Below are 24,731 nucleotides of genomic sequence, written 5' to 3'. Positions count from 1 at the left end.
TAGGTCCACGCTATTTGATTGCTTTTCTTGCTCTAGACTATAGTTATACACATAATTCAGAGGTTATATGAGCTTTACAGTTTGACTGCAATGCGTTTAATGATTTTTGCTAAAGTATTTGGGTTATATAAAAATATGGTGTTGGATGCAATTAGAGATAACAAATGTGCTTTCTGTACTACCACTTTCTCCAGGCATGTGCTTGTTTTCTGTTGATAACTATTTTGATACTACCAATAACGAATGAAATGTGTTGTAACAAACTTTATTTGAATGGCAAGTTCACACACACACACACAAACAAAAAAAAAAGAGTTAGCAAACCACATAAGATAAACATAACTCACTCCAAGAAAAGGACAACCTCACAAAAAATTACAACAAAAAAAAAAAAAAAAAAAAAAAGCAAGGAAGAAAAAGCGTGGCCTGTAAAGTAGACATGAAGTCTTTAAGTACTAGACACAGAAAGATTTACCTTGCGTATATTATCAGGAGGTCGTAGAAACACCTTTTTCTGATCAGCTGACGCTACTGAGGAATGTAAAGGAAGAAGCCACTCAGAAGATCTTCCACCAAATTGGTAAGAAGCAGCTAGTTTATCAAATAATGTGTGAATCTCTGAAACTCCCTGTCATGCAATTTATGCAACAACAATTACTTCAGCAATTAATAAAAGACACATACTATGTTTTTCCAATAAAATCAAAACTACATAAATGACACGTATGAAAGCATTCGTTGGACTTACTGGTAAGAAAACCAGTATGGCGCCCTCTGGGTGTGTTTCATCAATGTAATGCACCAGATCTTCAAGAAGATCATAATCAATTACATCTTCATTCAACCTTCTCTGTGGTAGATCATGAAAAATTATAGGGTCACCATCCTAGATAAAGCAACAGTTATGTTATGAACACATAAAAAGTACATCTCCAAGATGTTTTACCAAATTCTTTCGAGTTTGGTCACTATATGTTTGATAAGCACTCGGAATATAGTATGGATTTATGGAATCTTCAAACAGAATTGATTCATCGCCCCATCCAGATAAAACTAGATTTTTCTTCCCCCTGTGGTTGCTAACAGGATCATTCTGTAACCATGAAATTCAAGAATTCATAAGGAATGATTTTCAAAATAATACTTCATTAACTACAAATAAATAAAGGAAATAACTCACAGAAATAAAACTCTTTAAGCTTCTGTACACTCTGCATGTGTACCAAAGTTATAGTACTGATTTTGGGTTACCAACGGATGTCTATGATAATTCAGTATGCAAATGGATAAATGTGAACAAAGAATCAATAACCTAACTATAACTTTATAATCATTGTTTTACTTATAGTTTTCACTAGATCTTCGCAAAATTTAAATAATATGAGCTGTTAGAATTTCCCATCTTTACCTTCACCTACTCCACTACACACTCCACTTCACCTACCTCCACTTCACCACACACTCCACTTCACCTAACCCACTATCACCTCCACTACACCTACTACCACATTTTCTTCTATATATAGATTGTATAGGAATTGTAATAAATCAATCTTGTAATATAAACACATCAAAACATCAATCAATAATATTACATCATTTTTAACATGGTATCAGAGCAAGGTTGAGAAGCTAATAATTCTGCTTCACCGGCGGGCGGCAGCCTCGCCTTGGCCGCCCGCCGGACCTCTACCCATACCTTCACTCCGCTGCTCTCTCTCAACATTTTCTCTCTCTCTCCATGGCGGATGTTCATCATGGAGGAGCACAAGGCATCAAGCTATTTGGCCCAACTCCTACGGCTACCAGCCAAGCCTCTCCTCACATTCAAGCTCGTATCCAAGAGCTGGCCTTCTCTCCTTCTTCCCGTATTATCAGGTTCAACCAGCATCGCAGGACTTCTGTCCTTCTTCCCGTCTGCCACCGTCGTCAACCAAACACCGGCTTGGACACCACCACACTGTGCCCGTGGAGGAATAACTTCAGGTACCAATGAGAGTTCTATCTTCAGATGGGAAGGAGGTAATATTAGAGCTTGAACTGAAACAAGGGGAGCAGTATTCTTGTTTCCCAAGAAAAGAACAAGTCGGCCATGAATTTATCAACCTCCGACCAAGTAGGGACGTAGCTGTTCTTGACTTCTCCTACAAGTTTGGCACTCATGTCAATGTCAAACTTCGCCTTCCTGCTGTCTTCAATAAATTTCTTCAGCCTGTAACAGTGTCTGCTGAAGAGTTCTTCCCGCAGTGGAGATCCCTTGCTGGACCACCTTTGAAACTTCAAGAAGTGGTTAGAGGTGTAAGACCAATGTCTCTTGCCGAAATGGCAAATTTATTTTACAATTTCCGGTTGATGATCTGTCCTGGGCTTGATCCAAATGCAAATAATTTGGTTGCAAGCACTATTTTTTTTTCCAGAGAGTACAAGGGCCATGTTGTGTTTGATAAGAATTGAAACAGACCCAGCAGACAGAACACAGCTGCGTATGACAGTTGCCTTGAAGGACCCTCTGGTGCTCTCTTTTCATCTCCGTCTCCGGCTTCTTCTCCGACCAACTCTCCATCACCGGTTCCGATCAGCTCTCTCTAGCTGGGTCTGGCTACTTGATATACCCACCACAAACATAAACAAACAAAAACCTGCACAGTTTTACACACCCAGCACCCCATTGACACAGACCACCCACTCACACAACGCATGTGGTCTCTTTTTTATTATTCTTAAAAAAGCCCACTCAATTGGTCTTATTTTGTATTATTATTACACCTTGATCTAATCACTACCCTCATGCTTTCCACTGAGAGTGTCCACCTTTTGTACTCCACTCTCTTTCTTTTATTTTCTTTCTTTATTTATTTATTTATTTATTTTTTTTTTTTTCAAAAAAAAAAAAAAAAAAAAAAAAAACCAACACAAGAGCACCCGGCACCTCCCATTACCTCACCTTTATTTTTATAAAGCACACTCATGACTCATTATTATTCCCACTCTCTCCAATTTTTTTTTATTATATATATATATATATCTCTATTATATTCCCATACATTACACAGGTACACGGCATCAACACATGCACTTTATGATAAAAAAAAAAACTAAAAAATAAAAATAAAAATAAAAATAAAAAATACAAATACAGATTTGCACAATAACTTAGTTTTATTTCTCTTTTATTTATCTTAGGGATCAACCCTGATCACAGTTCTCCACACAAAAAAAAAAAAAAAAAAACATAATCATAATAATAATAAAAATAAAATAAAATAAAATAAAATCAAAAAAAAAAAAAAAAAAAAAAAATACAAACCAACAACCACATCCACAGGCAGAATTTTTCTCCTCTACTCTACTGCAGGTCTCTTCTTTTTGCCCCCGTCCTGAGCGGCCCTTGACGGTGTTGCCTCCGTGTTTCCCACTCCACTGGGCACGATCACTACTCCCTGCTCCTCTACTGCAGCATACGGCAGACCTCCAAATCGGAACATCACGGTGGCCTTCCGCTTCAGCTCCTTATTTTCTGCTTTCAGCACACTGATCTCTGCTCGCGCATCCTTATACATGCGTTGGAGCAGAGCCAGCTGGGAGTTTAAATGCTGCACCTCATTTGTCCTACTCTGCAGCCGGTTCGACAAATTTGTGACCGCCGTCATGGTTTCCACGCATGACTTCAGAGTATACTGATTAGCCTCAATATCAGTTTGCACCGCCATTTTTTGCTCCACCGACCGCATCGGAAAGTTCAATGGAGCAAAACCAGAGGTGTTTGGTTGAGGTTCACTGGCCACCGCACCAGTTATTTCTCTTGTGGGCTCGTTCAGTTCTGGAAAGAGCGTGAGCAGGTTCTGGGTAGCTGGACGGGAAGAAGAGGCCATGTTTTTGGGTTGCTAAGTGTTTCGGAAGGGTTGGTGACAGAATGGCAACAAAGTGTTCCACAGTTTCTCTCTCCGCAGAGGCAGAGTTTTTTTCAGCGAAGGGTTGGTTTCAGAGGTTTCAGAATGGTATGCCTCAGCCTCAGCCTTCGTCTTGGATAAATAGCCGAGGCAGCCACGCGTATCGCGCGCCTCTTGCCGCCCGACAAACTGGCACGCCTTTTCATGGCACATCTTTTGACAAAGTGGACACGCCTTTTGATGGCACGCCTTTTGATGGCACGCCTTTTGATGAATTGGGCACGCCTTTTGATGGCACGCCTTTTGACAAAATTGGGCACACCTTTTGAGGGTGCCATTTTTACAAGGGTCCGACAAGACTCTATAAACTGTCCCGACATTTGATACCGGTTAGCTTTTTCAAGGGTCCGACAAGACTCTGTAAACTGTCCCGACATTGATTCCGGTTAGCTCCTTTATGGGTCCGACAAGACTCTGTAAACTGTCCTGACATTGATTCCGGTTAGTTTCTACAAGGGTCCAGCAAGACTCCGTAAACTGTCACAACATTGTCTTCTACAACGGTCCGACATGACCCCATAAACTGTCTTCTACAACGGTCCGACATGACCCCATAAACTGTCTTCTACATCGGTCTGACACCACCATACAGTGTCCTCTACAACGTTATGACACCCCATACAGTGTCTTCACCAACGGTCTGACACGACCATACAGTGTCTCCTATCCTTTTTTATTTTTATGTATTTTCTTGTTTTGTTACTCTCTCCAAACTCAAGTTGGTTAGTTTCTCTCCTCCTTGAGTTTGCGGGGGGCTGTTAGAATTTCCCATCTTTACCTTCACCTACTCCACTACACACTCCACTTCACCTACCTCCACTTCACCACACACTCCACTTCACCTAACCCACTATCACCTCCACTACACCTACTACCACATTTTCTTCTATATATAGATTGTATAGGAATTGTAATAAATCAATCTTGTAATATAAACACATCAAAACATCAATCAATAATATTACATCATTTTTAACATGAGCAATGCCAAACACTGAGAAATACCTGAAGACTTGATAACTAAAAGAAAATAGGTAGGATAACATATTCCAGAGCAAAGTACAAAATCTTATATTTCACATTTTATCTCACGAATACTTATTGACAAGGGAGAGGGTGAAAGCTGCAGATCTGGGGGTTAAAAAAGGACAAACTTGAAATCTTAAAAGGAATAATCTAAGATCTACATATTAAGATACCTTCTTTGTAGATGTATCATCTCTTAGATAAGCTGGAGAATCTGAAGCAAGACGATAGTTAATACTTTCATATATATCCTCGAGAAAGTGTGCTGAGACAGGATGTGTTCGGCCTTGAGCAGTAATTACTGGGCAGTGACCAAAGTATCTTGAAAACAGATCTGAATCAACAGTTGCTGACCTGAACATTGGAGATATAGATAAACACACAAGCAAAACAAACTTCGCAATTATGAACGAACATATAGAATAAGCACTATTTATGAGCTGCAACCATACATAAGAATAACTTTCAATTTTGGGGTGCTATGAGCAGATTGCTTCTCAATCAGGTTCTTCAAAACAATGAGTAGAAAATCACCCTGTTACGAAAAACACAAACTTGTAAGATTGTCCCAAACCGATCTTCAATGGTTCTGTTATACCTTCTATATTTTGTAGCCAAAATAAATATGAAATATGAAAATATTACGTTAACAAAAAAACTACTTTGGTCAAAGTAAACCCTGTAATCGAGTGAACAGCAACCAAAGCCAATGATAACATTGCTTTAATTTATCAATGATCAATAATTTGATATCAATTGCTGTGATAAGCGCAAATAAATAAATAAATAAATAAATAAATCATATGAGAAACGACTCCCAAGGGCATATGGCTTACAGTTAAAAATACTATCAAATCATCAATCAAAAATTAAAGTGAAAGTAATTCAAGACAGTTACTAGGAATAAGCAGGAATAAGCATCATGGCCGGCATGCCAAGATAATCTAATCTGTATGAAACCAAACATGATAATTTAAAAGTTATCAACGAACAAAAAGCTACAAAAGTTGATAGGTGGCACTTAAAGGTCATTATACCATACAATCGAAAATGCTATCATAAGAACATGATCATCTTATTCCCAAATTTCAGATTGCCAGGTTTTAGTTAGACCATGGAAAAATCTATCAACTTCTGGAATAAGCAGGTTTCACATGAAGAGTTGCTTAAAGATGACTAGAAACACCAACCTACTTCAACAATTAATTTAGGAAGAGGAGATGGAGGTGGAAAACTAGTAAAACAACTAACACTGATGGAAAGGAGATCAGACAACAAAATTTAGTTTCCTTTCCATCGAAATGGCCAAAATGTTTCTGCTTCCTAGAAAATCAACACAAATCATTGGAGGAAAAACAAAATTCCACCGTTTTCATCAAAACATGGTAAAATGACCCGAAACTCATTGAAACCGAAACAATGATTTGTTCCAACACATATCAGGAATCTCAAACATAATTGTTACAATTTCCTTCTTTATGTCACTAAAAATAAAAATGTTTGAGAATAGAAAGACTTCCAAAATTGATTCATCCTCTAAGGATGTGCAGCTGCAGATGATGCTGGTATTCCGGCATCAGAAACTCCTTTTATGCAGTTAAAAAGCATGAGTTCCCTGCTAGAGCCATCAACTATGTACTATCTACTGATCAATTAGTCTTATTACACTAGTCCCTTTTTTTTTAATAATAAGAAAAGATTCACTGAACTGAGAGAAGCAAACCAAACAATTAGATCATAATGGAAAATAAATAAATAAATAAATAAAAGAAAAGGAGACAAATAAAAGCCTAATTTCTCAACAACAACAAAAACAAAAGACAACCAAGTAACAAACCACAAAGGGTTAAGTATCTTTGGAAAGTCACATCCCAAGAAGCTCCTCTCTCAGCTAGACAATCTTCTCACCATTCATAACATAGACCACCTCCAACCTCATAGACAAGCCAATGATCTCTGGCATACACTGCAAACAATTTGCAAGTGCAACGCATTCCTTCTCAGGGCTGATAAACTAACATACAAGCATCTTTCAAATAAGGAGGTTACAGTATCACGATCACTAGGACACTCCAAAAAGCACAAACGTCAGCTCAAACAACTTAGGCCTACCAATACAGCATTGAGAAGCATACATAAACATTGAGACTCCTCAAAATAGTCCCAAAGTTCGGTAAATAACACCTATCAGAATTAAAAACTTTACTTAGCTCTCCTATCCTCTCCTCTCCTCTCCTCCCATTTTCTCCAACCAAGCAGATAATGATAATAAATACTACAACAACAACGATGATGATGATGATCTGCCAAACGCAGGGAAGACAAAGGGACCACAACCAATCTGCAGCCCTCAACCTTCTACAAGTCAGAGACAAAGGGAATCACTGAAAGTACTTGGCAATGGAAAGGTGAAAAGAGAACATTTACTACTCTCCCCCAAAACCAACCTCCCCAAAATTATAAGAGTAGTTTGTGCTGCTACCATTATCCTTTAAAATTATAGTTTTTCCAGCTCAACCAAAAAAATTCAGGCCACTTAAGCTAGCAAAAAAAACGTTATTCTTTTGCAGGCCTGCCAGCTATGCTGCTCTGTGGAAGGCTTGTATCACCTAACATTACACTCAACGTGCTGCCACCTAATGAGTGAAAAAGGTAAAGTTGGAGGCTATACAACTAGATAATCTCAAAGTGACATAATAATGTACAGGTGATTCAATTTGTCAATAGTCTCATACTTTTTTGTGAACAATAATGACGAATGAGGATAAGTAGACCGGATCAAATTTGTGGTATGGAGAGGGTGTAAAATTACTTATAGTGCTACCAAAGAGTTGCAGAAGTGACAAAACCACAGCAACAGAGTCTAAAAAATTTAACAGTGATACTGCTATTTATGGAATCTGTGAGAAATTATAATTTACCACCTACACTCTAACTCACCAGAAGAGAACGTTCATGCACTTCATCAACTATGACGTGAGTAACTCCAGCCAAGTCTTTGTCCCCCTGCAAGTTGAGATTTCATAAAAACGAGGCTGAGTAATAATGTGCGTCTCTTGGGCATTATATGATTTAAGGAAAGAAAAAATTATCCATGAAAATTCATGCTTACTTCTGAAAGAAATTAAAGCTTTAGAAAAATCAACCAATGGTAACTAAAGATTTTAAATTCATCTCTAACACACAAGACATGAACAAATAATAACATGATATAAGCCATGGTCATATCCTTCTTAAAAGGATTTTCAATTCATTGCTTCAATGACTATGACAATCACAATAAATAAAGTAGTTTGTAACCAAAGTAAAATGGCAAAACCAACCTTAAACACGATCACTTCTTCACAAGGTCATCGCATGGGATATCATGTGATGCAATGATTGTGTAAAACAAAAACAAAAGAAAAATCATGCATTTCACTTAGTCTGTTTCCACATACAAATGACTCAACATTAAAACCCTTTGTCAACCATAAAAACTCCATTAATAATCAAAGCTTATGATGGTTACTAGAAGTTCTCCAACTTGGCAACACAGAAGGAGACAGCATATAGCTTCATCCTCTCTCTCTTCATAGTGAAAAGCAAGCACTTGAAGAAAAAGACGATAAAACAACTCAGCATGCTATAAAGTTTGAGAAAACCTTTTTCCTCCATTGTAGGACATGCCAAAACCAACTTTGTGTAACAAATAAATCAGTAGATGAAAAGTTACCAAAAAAACTAGAAGAAAAAAAAAACTGCTTTCATGTCTTTTGTCTCCGAGTGAAGTACTTTTTAGCTTTTTCCTCGTCTTGTAGTTCTTTCCACTTGAATCGCATCATTCTTTCTTTCAAGTGCTCCAGTTAGTCTTTCTTACGCACCAAACAAAAATATTAAATGACACGCTCATGTTTTCCTTGGTAATTCTCTTCTATCTTATATTTTGGTCAGAGACCCTCCCATGGATACTCCTATGATAGGAAGGTGTGACAATTAGTGGATCATCTTGGGCTTCTTTATGCCATTCCCTGAGAATGTTTTGAAATGGGGTACATTGAGGTTTGGCAATTTTGAGATGAAATCTTTCTATGAACCTTTGGCAAGTGACAAAGGGTCTTCCTTTCCTTGGAGAGGGATTTGGGTTTGTAAGGCTACATCCAAGGTAGCCTTTTTTGCATGGACAACAGCTCATGATAAAATCCTTACCATCGATAACTTAATTAGGATGAACCAAATTCGTGTTAATTGGTGTTGTATGTGTAAGCAAAATGGGGAATCAGTTGATCACATCCTTACTCATTGCATGGTGACATGAGAACTTTGTGTCATGATTCTTGGCATGTTTAAGGAATTGTGGGCTATGTTACATAGACTCTCCTAAATTTGTGAAGTACATGTGTTGGACACTTACACTTGGGATTGGTTGTGTTATAAGTGTCTAACATACATGATTGTTAGAATCTTCCGATTCACGATTCAATTCAATACTGTTTCCAGCAAAACGATTCAATTCGTGCAGTTGAATCTTAAATGAGTGAATATAACTGACTCTAAAAAGCTTTGTTGAAATAAATCGTGAATCGTATGAATAGTAGGCTGACTCTAAAAAAGAGTAGCATATAACTGACTCTAAAAAGCTTTGTTGAGTAGAGCTTAGTAGGTCAAGAAGTGATAGAGCATAAGAGAGTATAGTTGTAGTGGACAACAAATGTGCATGGCTGAGTGGACAATAAACATGCATGGTTAATAAGCTTTGTTAAGTCGTTTCAGCAATGCTTTGGTCCTAAATAGTGAATTAAAGAGTAGCATACAACTGACTCTAAACAGGTTTGCAGAGTGGAGCTTAGTAGGTCAAGCAGTGATAGAGCATAAGAGAGTATAGTTGTAGTGGACAATAAATGTGGGAGATAATAAACCACTATGAAAAAGTGGTGCAAGAAATATTGAAAAACTCGAGCAGAATTAAGTGCCATGCATGCATTTGATTGATTAAATCTGAAAAAGAAAAGCAGATCAATGAGAATTCTAAGCCTACCGCAAATTTCCTCAAAAGAATGCCAGTTGTGCAGAACAGAAGCTTTGTTCTCTCATTCCTTCAAAACCACAAATAACAAGAAAATAAATACACAAGTATTAGTAATACAATAGTTATACTTAGAAAGCAAGATAAAATTATATCCATTAAAACAAAGGAAAAGCAAAATGGTGAGGTAGGTCAAAAATTCTTCATGATTAACGCAATTTACATGAAAGAGAGACACCAAGGGGGTACCATCCATGTATATTGGTTTCATGTGAAGCCAAAATCCCTTGTACAGCTTAAGGTATCAAAATTATCAATAATATAGTAATATCCAAAAATGAATTAAAAAGGGCACAACCCTCCTAAGCCACAGTTGTACAAATGACTCAAACATCTACTCTTCGCTCAATGAATCAGAGCCTCCAAGTCCTCAAACGAACACCTATTATGTTCCTAAGTAAAGCCACCATATCAAGCACCAAGGAACCTCCATCCAACTCTTCGTCCTATACTCTAACTCCCTCTCCATCTATGAGACAAGTCCCTCTCTATGGTAGGTACACACTCAAGACATCATAAATAGAGATGGCACCAGTACCAACTCCTATAAATAGAGATGGTACCAACAGAAAGATTGGAGAAGCTTTAGTGAAACCCTTTGTAGGATGGCTTGGGTGATGAATTTAAATATTACTAGGTGAAAATCTATTTGGAAGATGGGGGCTACCACATGCAACACAACAATTTCAAAAAATGTAGCACGTGTCCCTAAGTGCCTAATGAATGTTTGAAACTAATTATTTTTTTTGAATAAAAAACCACGTTTGGCCATGTGTTCGACGAGTGTTAGTGTCCAACACAAACACTCCACATTCTTAGAATTGCCCATTCTTCTTAATTCATAACGTGGGGATTTGGGCTTTTTTGCTCCATTACATGTGCAAGAACGTGGAGTTTGTTCATCATATGCTTCTTCGTCATGATGTGGTTAAAGACATTTAGTTTGGTTTTCTTTTTGTTTGACATGCAGTGGATCATGCCTAAATCAGACCTCCAGTTAAATGAATATTGCCAGGCAAATACATTTTGAACAGGATGAAAGAAACCGTAGATGGTGGCATGTTGTGCTTGACGTGATGTGTGTGTTGAGGGAGGAGGATTAGCATATTTCTAAGGATTTAGATATGAATATACAAAGGATGAAAAGATATTCAATTTAGACTTTTCTGAATGTAAGGGATCTAATAACTGTAAGAGAAGGAAGACTAACGTACTCACCTTGCACTATCAAGACGAACTTGATAACCAACCAAAGAACCATTTGAACCGGGGGAAGATTCACATCGTTCATCAGCAACTCTTTCGGCCACGGAGATAGCCTACAAAATAACATAACAAATCTATACCTTTAGTCACCAAATGCCTTCAAATCTACAAAATAACAAGTTTAATATATGCATTGGCAAGACCGAAGTAGTATCATGTAATACAAAAATAAAAGCAATAAAATCAATGGAAGTAACTTGCCATAACCTAAGCTACGCTTGGAGCTACAACATGTTGCTTTGAATAACCTTTATACACTTTACCAAGAAATTATATTTTTCATAGGTAATCAATACCAATAATGTCTACAATAGAAAATAATCTTCACGCAATAACAAAGGAGACTCATTAATTAGTACAATTCTTCATTTCAAGATGTCTCCAAGGATCAACTATTATTTGCTAAAGGTTGTCAATTGGGCCAGTCTGAACTGGGCGTAGGATTGACCCAGCTCAGCCGAAGTGGTATTGAGCTGTCTAGGACCAACTGTTGCACGTTCTCCCTTTGGCTAAACCACCATTTCAGGCTAACAAGTTCCCCCCCTTATAAGTTTTCCCTTGCCCTACTTATAAGGATAGATAGAAAAGGTTTGGAGATAAATCCTTCTACACATGCCATTTTAGGATTCAAAAAAAAGAGAAGATATTGGTTAATTTGTATTCTCTTCATAGGGTGTTTGAAATGGTCTCAGGACTTAAAATTAACTTGAAAAAAAGTACTATTGTGGGAATTAATTTTCTACAAAATAGGTTGGAAAAGTTAGTTGGGTTGTTGGGTTGTTGGGTTGTTGGGTTGTTCCATTTACTAGTGAAGTATCTTAGACTTCTTATGGAAGGGAATCCAAGGGATGAGGCTTTTTGGGCCCTGATTGTGAAAAGATTGAATGGTTGAAAAACAAGCATTAATCTCTAAAAGGAGAAGTTTACCTTGGTCCAGTCAATCTTGTATAGTATATTCCAATTCACAATTTGCCCTAGTTTAGTGTCTCGGTGGGCATCGCTAAGAAGATAGATAAAAACGATGAAAGACTTCCTGTGGGAAGAACATGGTAAAGGAAAAGAAGTCCATTTGAGTAGTTAGAATGTAGATAGAATGTAGAGGGGCTCAGTTTGAGTAATATTGTGGAAAAGAATATTGCAATGCTAGGTAAATAGTTATGGAGATTCCCTAGGCATGTAATTCTTTATGGCATATGGTTCTCAGAAGCAAATATGGATTACATATTTTGTTTTTGACAACTAGGTGTCCCGAAGCTAGTCCAAGACTATAGGTTTAGGGTAGCCACTTAGAACATAGGAACCTTAACTGGTAGGACGATGGAATTGGTAGATGTTATGATTAGGAGGAGAGTTAGTATAGCTTGCATACAAGAAACTAAGTAGACGGGAGAAAAAGCAAGGGAAATTGAGGATACTGGTTTTAAACTTTATTATAGTGGTAAGGATAGACGCAGGAATGGGGTAAGAATCATAATTGCCAAGGGTCTTGTGAAAAGTGTGGTGGCGGTCACTAGGAAATGAGATAGGATTATGCTAGTTAAACTAGTTATTGGAGGGAATATAGTGAACATTATTAGCGCTTACGCCCCTCAAGTAGGGTTAGATGATCAGACTAAGAGGGATTTTTGGGAGCAAATGGATGAGATCTTACAGGAGATACCCATAGGAGAGAACTTGGTTATAGGTGGAGATTTTAATGGCCATGTGGACATAGATAAACTAGGTTATGAAAGGGTGCGTGGTGGATACGATTTTGGTGACAGAAATGAGGCTGGAGAGAGAATCTTAGATTTTGCGTTGGCTTCTGACCTGGTGGTGGCCAATACTATGTATAAGAAGAGGGAGGAGCATTTGATAACCTTTAAGAATGGATTAGTTAAGAGCCAAATAGATTACTTCTTAGTGAGAAAAGTGGACTGTCTAAAATGCAATGATTGTAAAGTGATTCCTGGAAAGAGTCTGGTCTCTCAACATAGGATTTTGGTACTAGATTTATGTTTTAGAGGGCAATACCAAGCTAGGAAGGATGGTGGGCGTCGTAGGACAAGATGGTGGGACCTAAAAGGGGATAAACTAGAAATATTTAAGAATCGAATGGATAAGGAAGGTACTTGGAATTTAGAAGGTGATGCTAACACTATGTGAAATTCGATGGCCAATTGTATGAGGAGAATCTCAAGGAAAGTGCTTGGAGAGTCGAAAGGAACGGGACCCAGCTCTAGGGAAACTTAGTGGTGGAGGGAAGAGGTTCAAGCGGTAGTTAAGACAAAAAAAGAGTGCTTTAAAAAGTGGCAGAAGGATAGAACTGAGGAAAACCTTAAGAGCTATAGATTGGCTAATAAGGAGGTCAAGAAAGTAGTGAGAGAGACTAAGTTGAAAGCTTATGATGACCTATACACTAGACTAGATAGTAAGGAGGGAGAGAAGAGGGTATACAAACTTGCTAAGATATGGGAGAGGAAAACAAGAGATTTTAATTAAGTAAAGTGCATCAAGAGTGAGGATTCTAAGGTATTGGTGAAGGATGATGAGATTAAGGAAAGATGGAAGAATTATTTTGAGAAACTGTTAAATGAGGAACATGGAAGTACGACAATAGGGGAAGAAATAGCCAGTAATACGATAAACCAAGACTATAGGTTCTATCGCAGGATTAGGAACTTTGAAGTGGAGATTGCACTTAAGAAGATGAAATCAAATAAGGCTTTAGGACCCGATGATATCCCTATTGAAGCTTGGAAGTGTTTGGGTAAAAAAGGAGTTACTTGGTTGATTAGATTGTTTAGCAAAATTTTGTTGACTAGGAACATGCCAGATGAGTGGAGGAAGAGTATTTTAGTGCCAATCTATAAGAATAAAGGTGATGTCTAGAATTGTAACAACTATAGAGGAATCAAGCTAATGTGTCATATAATGAAAGTGTGGGAGAGGATGACGGAACGCCGATTGCGAGACATAACAGAGGTATCAGAGAATCAATTTGAGTTTATGCCTGGTAGGTCAACAATGGAAGCAATCTATCTTTTGAGGAGAGTAATAAAAAAGTATAAAGAAAAGAAAAGAGACATTCATATGGTGTCTATCGACCTTGAGAAAGCATATGACAGAGTGCCCGGAGATATAAAATGGTGGGTGTTAGAGAAGAAAGGGGTGACAAAAGGCTACATTGACGTGATTAGGGACATGTATGAAGGGGTGGTGACCACTATTAGATCGTCAGCTGGAGAGACAAATGAATTTCCTATCACTGTAGGGTTACACCAAGGATCTACCTTAAGTCCTTATCTTTTTGCTTTAGTTATGGACGAGTTGACGATAAATATTCAGGATGACGTGCCATGGTGTATGCTTTTTGCAGACGATATTGTGTTAATGGATGAGACTAGAGAAGGAGTTAACACAAAGTTGGAAATTTGGAGAAAAGCACTTGAATCTAAAGGATTCCGGATAAGCAGAACTAAGACAGAGTACATAGAGTGTAAATTTAGTAACAGTAACAATTAAAGCAGAGGAGAAATGAAGATGGAGAACCAAGAACTGTCTAAGAGTGAACATTTTCATTATTTAGGGTCGATTATCACAACAGCGGGAGAGATTGATGCAGATGTGGCCCATAGGTTTAAGGCGGGATGGTGTAAGTGGAGAAGTGCGTCTGGGTATTGTGCGATAAACGAATACCCACTAGATTAAAAGGTAAGTTTTATAGAACGGCTATTAGACCAACTATGTTGGATGAGACGGAGTGTTGGGCAACCAAGAAACAACATGTAGATAAAATAAGTGTAGCTGAGATGAGGATTTTAAGGTGGATGTGTGGTAAGACTAAACAAGACAGGATTAGGAACGAGTGTATTCGGGAATGGGTAGGAGTAGCACCGATAGAAGATTAGTTGAGAGAGGATCGTTTGAGAAGGTTTGGTCATATTCAACGGAGAGCAACAGAGGCAGTAGTGAAGAGATGCGATGTTGTAACGGTAGATGGAAGTGTTGGGGGACGGGGTAGGCCTAGATTAACGTTGACTAGCGTTATAAATAGAGATATGAATCTACTTAATTTCACTAATGAAATGGCCTTTGATAGGGCCCCGTGGAGAAGAAGGATTCATGTAGCCGACCCCATTTGATGGGACTTAAAGGCTTGGTTTGGTTTGGTTTTGGTTTGTTTAGGTGTCCCAACCAAATTGCGCGCACCTTGACTAATCCCAGGACCCTGAAGTTAATGACCGGGTATAACCTCCAGTGACCCCTTGGGCGACTCGAACTTGGGTGACTCAAACTCGAGACCTTAGATCTTATCCTCAAGTCTTTACCGCTCGGCCATGGGGTTAAATATGGATTGCATATTAAAGGATGGAATTATCATGGGATTGATGGGGGAAACGCTTGCTCTATGGAAGTTTATTTCCCAAGGCTTATCACATTTTTCTTAGTTTACTCGTGTTGTTATGGGAAATGGGGTGAATATTCGGTTTTAAAAGGATGCTTAGAGGGAAAATCTTTCATTTGCTATTCTATTTCCACGTGTATTGTTTTTCTCAAACTCATAATTCTTTTGTTATCTCCATCTCTGATAAATTTTCCTGGAACTTCCATTCTTTTAAAAAATCTTAATGATCATAAATCCAATGAATTTGTTTCGTTATAAGCTATCCTTCCCTAAAAATGTTTCCTTATCAGGTGGTTATGATGACAAAGGTTGTGAGCTATTAATTCTTCTAGAGTTTTCTATTGCAAATACTTTTTTGATAAGATCAGTGATGATTCTAATCTACCAAACTTTGTCCATCACAAGTTCATTTGGAGTGCATATGTGGCCCTGAAGATTAAAGTGTTTGCATGGACTTCCACTTCATAAGAAGCAACATAATAGCGTACCGTGATATGGTTCAAAAGAGAAGGTCAAATTGTCCTTTACATCAATTGTGTGTCATGTATAAAAGGGCCAAGGAGAGCACTGATCAGCTCTTTTTGCATTTCCCTATTGCTATGTCATTATAGTGGAAGGTGTTTCAGGTAGTATAGTCTAATTGGGTAATACCTCCTTCTAGTGTTCACATTCTTTGCATTGATTATAGACAATTCAGATTAAATATTAAAGCAAAGGCTCTTTGGAGTTGGTTAGAAGGAATGCTAGAGTTTTCGAAGATATGTGTGAAGATTTGAGGGGCATTTAAATAAAATTTGTTATCTGGCTTCTTTTTGAGCTTATGTATTTCCTTATTTTAAGGAGATTCCTTTCTCTCTTTTTTTATTTCTAGGAATTGGAGAGTTATGTGTCTTTAGTTTTTTTTTTTTTTTTTTTTTTTTGGAGTAGCAACAAAACAATTTTATTAAGAAAGATGAAAACAAAGGGAGGACAAGAAGTCCTCCTACAAAGTCAAAAAATAAAAGTCCTCCAACAAACAATTTTTTTCCTTTTGTTTGGCGGATGGCTTATACCCCTTGATTGTATTTTTCTCTTTCTTTATAAATAAAATCTTTATTGTTGCTGATTAATAGGAAGAAGAAGATCTTGAGAGGGGTTGGGGGTGATGTGGCAATGGAAGGGAGGCATTGGAGGGGGTTAGATATGGTATTAGGGTGGGTGGTGAAGGACAAGGAGAGGGGGGCGTTAGGGTAAAGAGGGGTTCGGGGAGCAGGAAAGAAGAGGTGAGAAGATAGGGTGGCGGGGGAGTTACAGAGCAACGAGGGAGGGGAGGGGGTGTAAAGGGATGGGGTGGTGGGGAACTTGTGGAGTTGTGGGGGAGCAAAAGGACTAGGGGTGACAGGAGATGGAGGAGAGGGGGTGGCAGGAGCTAGTGGCAATGGCGGCAATAGGCTATAGGCAATGGGTAGTAGGAGAAAAGGTGACGAAGGTGGAGGAGGTGCAGTGAGTAGGGTGTGGGTTAGGATTTGAAAGGTTAGGGATGAGGATAGTTATGGTATTAGGTGGGGTGTTGTAAAAAAAAATTGCAAATATCAAATTTTGTAGGTGGGGTTCAAAGAAGGTAAGGGTCCAAAATGTGGGGAAATTTAGAAGCTCCCCCATAATTCCTATTGTAAGCAGATTTATTCCAAGTTTAACTGCCTTGCATCATCTTCTTTTATGCAATAAATTTTGCTGCCGCTTAACTTGTAAGTCAAACCAACATATATTGAAAACTTCTACAAAAACATGAAAAATCTCCAGCCAGCCAACCATCACTCTGATGACAACCATAAAGTATTCCTCACCTAAAGATCCAACTGCCCCACTTTGACATGGATTGCTAAAAGGCCACCAATAAAACTATGTATGTAATTTGCTCTAGATTTGCTTCCACGTTCGTGTTTGTACTTGGTTGTTAGAAACGTACGATTCACGATTCAATGCATACGATTCGATACGAGTTTTAACAAAAACAATTCAAATTGTGTTGTTGAATGGGAAATTGAGTGAATCGTACGATTTGATTTATGATTCATTGTGATTCACTACGATTTAGTTCTATTTCTATTTTTGTTCACGTAATGCATAAAACAACGTCGTTTTCGCCAAACTATGAAGCTATATAGAAGATGTGGTATAGTGGTTTGGAAATACTCTTTGATCCAGGTAGACGCTCTTGATCCTCTGGTTGCCACCTGAAAAAGGAATGAATACTCCGGTCGGGGGTGCTGGAATTAGCACTCTAAAGGACCAATCAGTCTTCTCTCAAATCTTTCTTCTTTCACAAATTATTGTTCTTTTTTTGTTTTTTTTGCATACCTTTCTTTGGCCGACGTTCCTCCCTTTTTATATTACGCCTAGGCCCAGGGTTGGGCCCACTCTTGATCTTGCATATAATTATCTAGTTGGCCTTCCAACTGAGTGTGTTGGCTCCCGTTCGGCTCTTTATATGGCCAATTCGTATACTCGGCTTCATAGGCCTCCGGATAGGGCCGAATTGTCTTCGGCCCAATGTCCCAACCAGATTACTTGGCCTTTCTTCCTCATTACCCAAATTCGGCCTCCACAATTGCCCCCCGAACATCTGACTAATACCATTCAGTCGGCATGTTTGGTTTTGCGTATCGAAAGTCAAAAATACGGCGCTTGCACTTCTTCCAATACGGAAGCGTCAGAATGAACACGATTATAAATCATTATAACTTCTTGCCCCTTCGTACGTGTTGCTCATTTAATGCGATTTGAAACCGCCCTGTCCCTTCGAATATTTTTTGAATGTGCAAGGCTCTTAGGTTGTCTCACAGCATTATTCCCTCTCCAAGACCTCTGCGATTTTCGCCTGCTTCCCATTGCCTTTCTCTCTCTGACCTGTAAGTTCTGCTCCTCTTTGTATTTCTTCCTCATTCCAGCTCCCATTTTCTTGTTCGTTTTTAGTTAGCATATTTTCTATTCCGTTTTGAATGGCAAAACACTTGAAAGCTCTTCTTTCTACAGATCGTGTTTCCGCCTTTCGTCGCCATTTCTCAGTTCCAGATGACGTCCATTTGTCACTTGTGGCGGACAGCATAGTTCACATGAAGAGGACTGATGCGAGTACGATCATCTTTCCCCTCCTGTCAATCGCTGAGGACGGAGTCCATTTTCCCCTTCATCCGTTTTTTAGGGTTGTTTTTCTCTATTAGGGTCTACTCCCTTCACAACCGAACGTAAATTTTTACCGAATTATAATGAGTGTAATAGAATTAAATCGCCGACTTAGACCTAACCTAGGAATCCCTACTATTCGGCACTACTATGCCTTGGCGAAATCTTCCGGTCAGCAGGGACGCTACTTTCTCAGAGCCAAGGACACAGATCACCATTTGGTGACTATGCTTGCCAGCTCTGGTAAGCGTGTTGACGACGTCATGGTCATTGTAAAAGGCAACTGGGAATTCGGCGAAGGCGAAGATCGCTTAGACCCTGTGCCTAGACAGAAAGGCGAGCCAGGTAGCCGTACAGACCCATTTCTCTTTCATTTGTGTATTTCTGTAGGTTTATTCAGCTTGGATTCCATGTACTTATCTTTTCGTTTATGCAGGTAACGATCTGAAAAAAAGCACTCACTTCGACCGACGACGCTGTGCTTGAGTAAGTCAAAACCGCACTTAAATTCTTCGGCTGTTCAAACCTTCAAAAGCAAGGGCGGGCCACCCACATGCTACTGCGATATGACCCAACATATTCGACTTTTTCGGCTGCTGATCACATCCCAATTCCAAGAGGTGAACAGTATCTCACAGCACTCATCTTCCCAAACTTCAAGAGCCTTAGAGATATTGGCCTTGAGGGTTCAGATTCAGACCAAGGCAGTGAAGTCGGCGATCGGGTCGCTGAGAAGCCGAGTCAGTCTAATTTAGACGAGTTTGAGGGTCGCTTGGGGAAGGAAGTTGACACAGCTCTTAATTTGGCCTTTGAAAAAGTCAGCTGTGACCACTCATCCACCTCAGGCCGAATTGAAACATCTCCTTTAGAGGACAACATTTTCACTGATCTGGGAGACTTACCCGGCACAGATCGTGAGAACATGGCTGGAGAATCGCTTGCACAAATGGCTAGAAAAAAAAATGCTGAAAAGATGGCAGCCCGAAGGAGGGCCGAAACTGCTAGATCCGTACCTCCACCGTCTGTTCCTATTGAGGAAGCGGAGTGAGAAACTGTTGCGGCCGACTCGGTCGTTGAACAACAATCGAATGACTTAGGTGCTGAACAAAGGGGGGAGAAACGCCCCGCCGAGATAGAGGCCGAGTCTTCCGAAGAGTTAACCAATAAACGGCCTCAAATAGAAGAGTCTTCCCAAGACTTGGAGGCGCCGTTTATCATCCAACCTTGGATGAAGAATGCGCCAGTTTCTGCCGATGCGTCGGCTATGAAAGATCCCATCGTGGCCCTAAGTGTGGCTTCTGCAATTTCCTTGCCGATGGATAAGGCCGCATTCCGTGCAGAACCGGACGTGGTTTCAATAGCATTGGCTGCGCAGTCGGCGATATTGGTACGTAACTGAGAAATTCTCACTTCCAATTTCTTTTATACGCCGACTAACGTGTCGTTGTCTTGTTTCAGGTGGCGGGTAGAATCGCAGAAATCAACCACCGTCACTATGACGTCGTTGAGCAAATTGGCGTACTTAAAGCTGAGATTGAGACCGCAAAAGGCAAGGCTAAAGAGGCGTTAGCCGAGTTGGCAGTGGCGTCTCTTAGAGCTGAGTCAGAGGCCAAAAAGACGAGAGAGGAGTGAGCAAAGGCCAACGCTGAAGAAGAAAAGGCCAGACGCGCCGATTTACTCCGGATGGCCACCGAGGAAAGGGCAAATATGAGTGACGATGCGCTGAAGTTGGCCAAAGAGGTGATCAAGAAGCTGGAGACCGATTTGGAAGAATCGAAGAAGGCAAAAGAGCTCGCCGAGTTGGAGATATCCAAGGTGTTCGACGACGGAAAAAACGCGGCCATGAAGAAATACGTGGAGGAAGTATTGAAATTCGAGAATCAAGGCTTTAAGCATGGCTGGCTTAAAGCCTTGGCAGCCGCCAATGTGACATTGGAGCAGCCGATTCCATATGAGCAACTAAAGGTTGAGCCATTGGAGTCAGACCCTGAAAAATAAATAGTGTTTGGGTTTATGTTAGTTTAATTTTGCTTGATGTTAGGTATCCTATGTATCTTTTGTAGGTTTGCTCATTTTGTTTAGAGGTCATTTGTAGGCATTTTTCATGTATAAAGTGATGGTTATATGTACTCAGTTTATTAATGAAAATAGGCTGGTCGTCTTTTTAATGAAAGCAAGAAAACTCTCCTGTATTTGCTAATGAAAATTAGTGACCGAATCGATTTATGTATCTAAAGTTAGTGGCCGAATAGATTTATATATCTGCTCTTGCCCCAATTGGACACGTCGTGCCAGCGCCGACTATAACATATGGCCCAACGCGAAGCTCGTCTGGCCAAGTGGGGCAATGTAACGTAATTCAGCAATAACATATCAGGCCGAATAGATTCATATATCTGCCCTTGCCCCAATTGGACACGTCGTGCCAGCGCCGACTAGAACATATAGCCCAACGTGAAGCTCGTCTGGCCAAGTGGGGCAGTGTAACGTAATTCAGCACTAACATATCAGGCCGAATAGATTCATATATCTGCCATTGCCCCAATTGGACACGTCGTGCCAGCGCCAACTAGAACATATGGCCCAACGCGAAGCTCGTCTAACCAAGTGGGGCAGTGTAACGCAGTGTTTTTAAAGGCTCAAGGCGCACTAAGGCGCTGAAGGTCTCTCGAGGCCTAGGCGCAAGGCGCAAAGTGAGGCGCGGGCTTTATTTAAGTAAGGCGCACAGTCTTTGTAAAAAATAAAAAAATTAATATAGACTAATCATTCATAGTACTAAGACAATTTTTTAAAAAATAAAAAGTAATCAAGATTTAAGACAAAATATAAAATAATTCTCAAAGCCATGAAAGTGCATACTACATAACATTCCAATTTTCAAAGATAAAATAATCCACATTCAATAAAATAAAAATAAAAATAAAAACAAAAACATAAACACTTAAACATCCAAAACATAAATATCCAACAAACACTAATATATGTCTTAACACTTAAAAACATCAATATCAAAAGAAAGGGTAGGTTAGGTTGGTCAGTCAGTCAATCATCATCCTCAACATCAATGGCAAGCAAACTATCATCTTCTTCTCCATCAGTTAATTTATATCCCTTAACATCTTCCTCCTATGTGTCATCTGAGCCCGCTTCCTCTTCATCTATTAATTGAAGTGGAGTTAATCTTGATGATTAAGATATCCTCGGTTGTGCCTTTGAGCGTGAACTTGTTGCTCTACTTGCATGGCTACTTTCTTCTACACCAGAAGCTCTAGTAACAGTGGCTCACGTCAAGCCATCATCATCATCAAACACAGGCTCATTATCTTCATCTGATTCTCCATCTATCCTCCCAAGCAACCACTCATTGCTTTCATCAATATTTTGCAAAGATATGGGATCAAGAGTGTTGCGCATGTCATACCTAAATCTCAATGTTCTATTATATTTGACAAACACTAAATCATTGAGACGTTGTTGTTCCAACCTATTTCTTTTCTTGCTATGAAGCTGCAAGTATTAAAAAGATTAAATTCTATATAATGAGAATAAAAAATATTTGAATTGAACAAAAAATTAGTTAGAATGTTAAATACTCACATATTCAAGTACACTCCAATTTCGTTCACAACCCAATGAACTACATGTTAGGCTAAGAACTTTTATGGCAAAAGTTTGCAAGTTTGGAGTTTTAGAACCATATGATGCCCACCAATCAGCTGCGATAATCACTAGTTAGAAATAATTGTTACCGAGTATTGAGTTTTACTAAAAGTATTACTAAAAATAAACTCTATGAGTCTATAATATATTACCTGATGCCCTTGTATTTCTTTGCCTAATCGCAACAGACTTGCCAAAACGACTCTCAGCCTTCATATAAATACTCATCTCATTAGAGAACAAATCTTGAATAGTGACATCAGGTACCAACCTTTGCATGCATTCATGAAACTCATTCATCACTTTATGATCTTTTTGCACCTCTAACGCTTTTGGGTAAAAGAATTATGGGCTAAAAAAGTGCGCAGCTGCATGTAAAGGCCGATGCAATTGGACATCCCATCTTTTGTCGATGATTTTGAAGATTTCACTATACTTCTCTTCTTTATGATCAAATGAACTTGCAATGCATTCTTTTGCCCTATCCATTGCCTTATAAATGTATCCCATGGGAGGTTTCTTCTCAGTATCAACCAATCTAAGCACTTTGACGAGAGGACCCAAGACCTTAAGGGCAAACACAACAGTATTCCAAAATGAAGGCATTAACAAAGTTTGTGCCATTCTTTTACCTTGTGGCTCCTTTGCCCATTTGCTTGGGGTCTAGTCTTCGGAAGTGACCATCTTTCTCAAATTGTTTTTTTGTTGACCAAGTCAGAAAGGCGATTGCAAATCTAGTTTTTGCAGGCTTGATCAAATTCTTCAGATTTGTATAGCGCCTCATCATGTTTAGCAACATAGGCCAGTTGTAAATGTAGCCATGTACTGCAATACCCCTTTCAAATGTCTTTTTCATTCTAGATATCTTGAATATGTCTTCTAACATCAAGTCCAAGCAATGAGCAACACATATTGTCCAATACAAGTGTTCATACTTGACTTCCAAAAATCTCCCTATAATGTAACAATAACGAAGAATTATTATTTTCAAGTTTTAAATTTTAAATACAAAACAAACTATGAGTAAACAATTTTGATGTAAGGAATGAGGAAATATTCTTACCTGCCAACACATTAGCTACAACACTATCAGTGATAACTTACACCACATTTTCTTTTTCAACTTTCTCCACAAACTTGTCTAGTAATTCAAATAGCTTTTGCCCATCCTTTGAATAGCTAGAAGCATCAACCGACTCAACAAACATGGTTCCTCTTGGACAATTAACTAAAAAGTTAATTAATGTCCTTCCTCTCTTATCAATCCAACCATCAGCCATTATGGAACACCCATATTTTGCACAATCATCTTTATGATTCTTCATCAAATCTTCAGTATATTTCACTTCTTTTTTAAGTCAGGTAACCCGCACTTCATGGTAAGTTGGTGGCTTCATACCAGGACCATATTGCCTAATGGCTTCAATCATTGGTCCAAAACTCTCATAATTTACTACATTAAAAAGGATACCAACATCATACATCCACCTTGCAAATCTTTGCACTGCCCGAGCTCTCATTTCTTTTTTGTGAGGGTCATTTGCATCAATTTTGGTTTGCTTCCCTTTTGCTTGGTCTCTTCGATTTTTCACCACTGATTCAGGATTTGGTGTGAAATAAACATCCACAGGCCCTTTTCTCTTTGGTATTTTTTATTTGGATTTGGATAAACCTTGGCTACTACTTGTCAACTTACGGCGTTGATTGACATTGATCTCAACAACATCATCATCTTCATCTTCATCTTCCATGTCCATGTCATCGAAATCAGGCAACATGTTCATTTATTCTTTTTGTGTCTTCTTTTGTGACATGAACTCTCTAATCTCTTTTCTTACATAAGCTGGACACTTCGGCCAAACAGTGACATTCCTATAACCTCCCGCGATGTGTTGTTTTACCCGATAAACACCTCCATTTGATACTTTATCACAAAAATTATACTCAAACTTATTTAAATTATTCTCCTTTACCAAATAGGCATATTGCCACGCCGGATCTTTTCTATTACTTTCCGATGTCATTTTCTACACAACAAATTTAATAAATGGAAAATAATTTCAATGTAATGTAATGTATGATGAATTAATTATTTGTAATTTTTTTTTCCTAACAGATAAAGGAAAAAAAATAGACCAATAGCACATTGTATTAATTAATTATTTGTGAATAATTAATTATTTGTAATAAAATTTCAGTGTATTTTTTTTAG

General features: G+C 38.8%; 1 protein-coding gene across 6 annotated transcripts in view; it reads right to left on the bottom strand.

Moving 5' to 3' along the window:
• Positions 1-24,731, bottom strand: part of LOC114311190 (RNA helicase family protein) — an 81,546-nt gene that overhangs the window by 24,331 nt on the left and 32,484 nt on the right. For all 6 annotated transcript variants that reach the window (XM_082914464.1, XM_082914468.1, XM_082914469.1 and 3 more), the window contains 8 exons: positions 11,260-11,360; positions 9,994-10,051; positions 7,917-7,982; positions 5,429-5,511; positions 5,150-5,330; positions 947-1,093; positions 749-850; positions 476-628 (listed from right to left, as the gene is read on the bottom strand). In XM_082914464.1, the coding sequence (XP_082770590.1) occupies positions 476-628; positions 749-850; positions 947-1,093; positions 5,150-5,330; positions 5,429-5,511; positions 7,917-7,982; positions 9,994-10,051; positions 11,260-11,360 (891 nt within the window). The remainder of the gene's footprint in view (positions 1-475; positions 629-748; positions 851-946; positions 1,094-5,149; positions 5,331-5,428; positions 5,512-7,916; positions 7,983-9,993; positions 10,052-11,259; positions 11,361-24,731) is intronic.

This window comes from Camellia sinensis, chromosome 2 (assembly GCF_055761805.1).
Source record: "Camellia sinensis isolate YWXY chromosome 2, ASM5576180v1, whole genome shotgun sequence".
Lineage (NCBI taxonomy): Eukaryota > Viridiplantae > Streptophyta > Magnoliopsida > Ericales > Theaceae > Camellia > Camellia sinensis.
The sequence above is the reverse complement of the archived record's forward strand: the minus strand, read 5'-3'. Positions and strand labels throughout refer to the sequence as shown.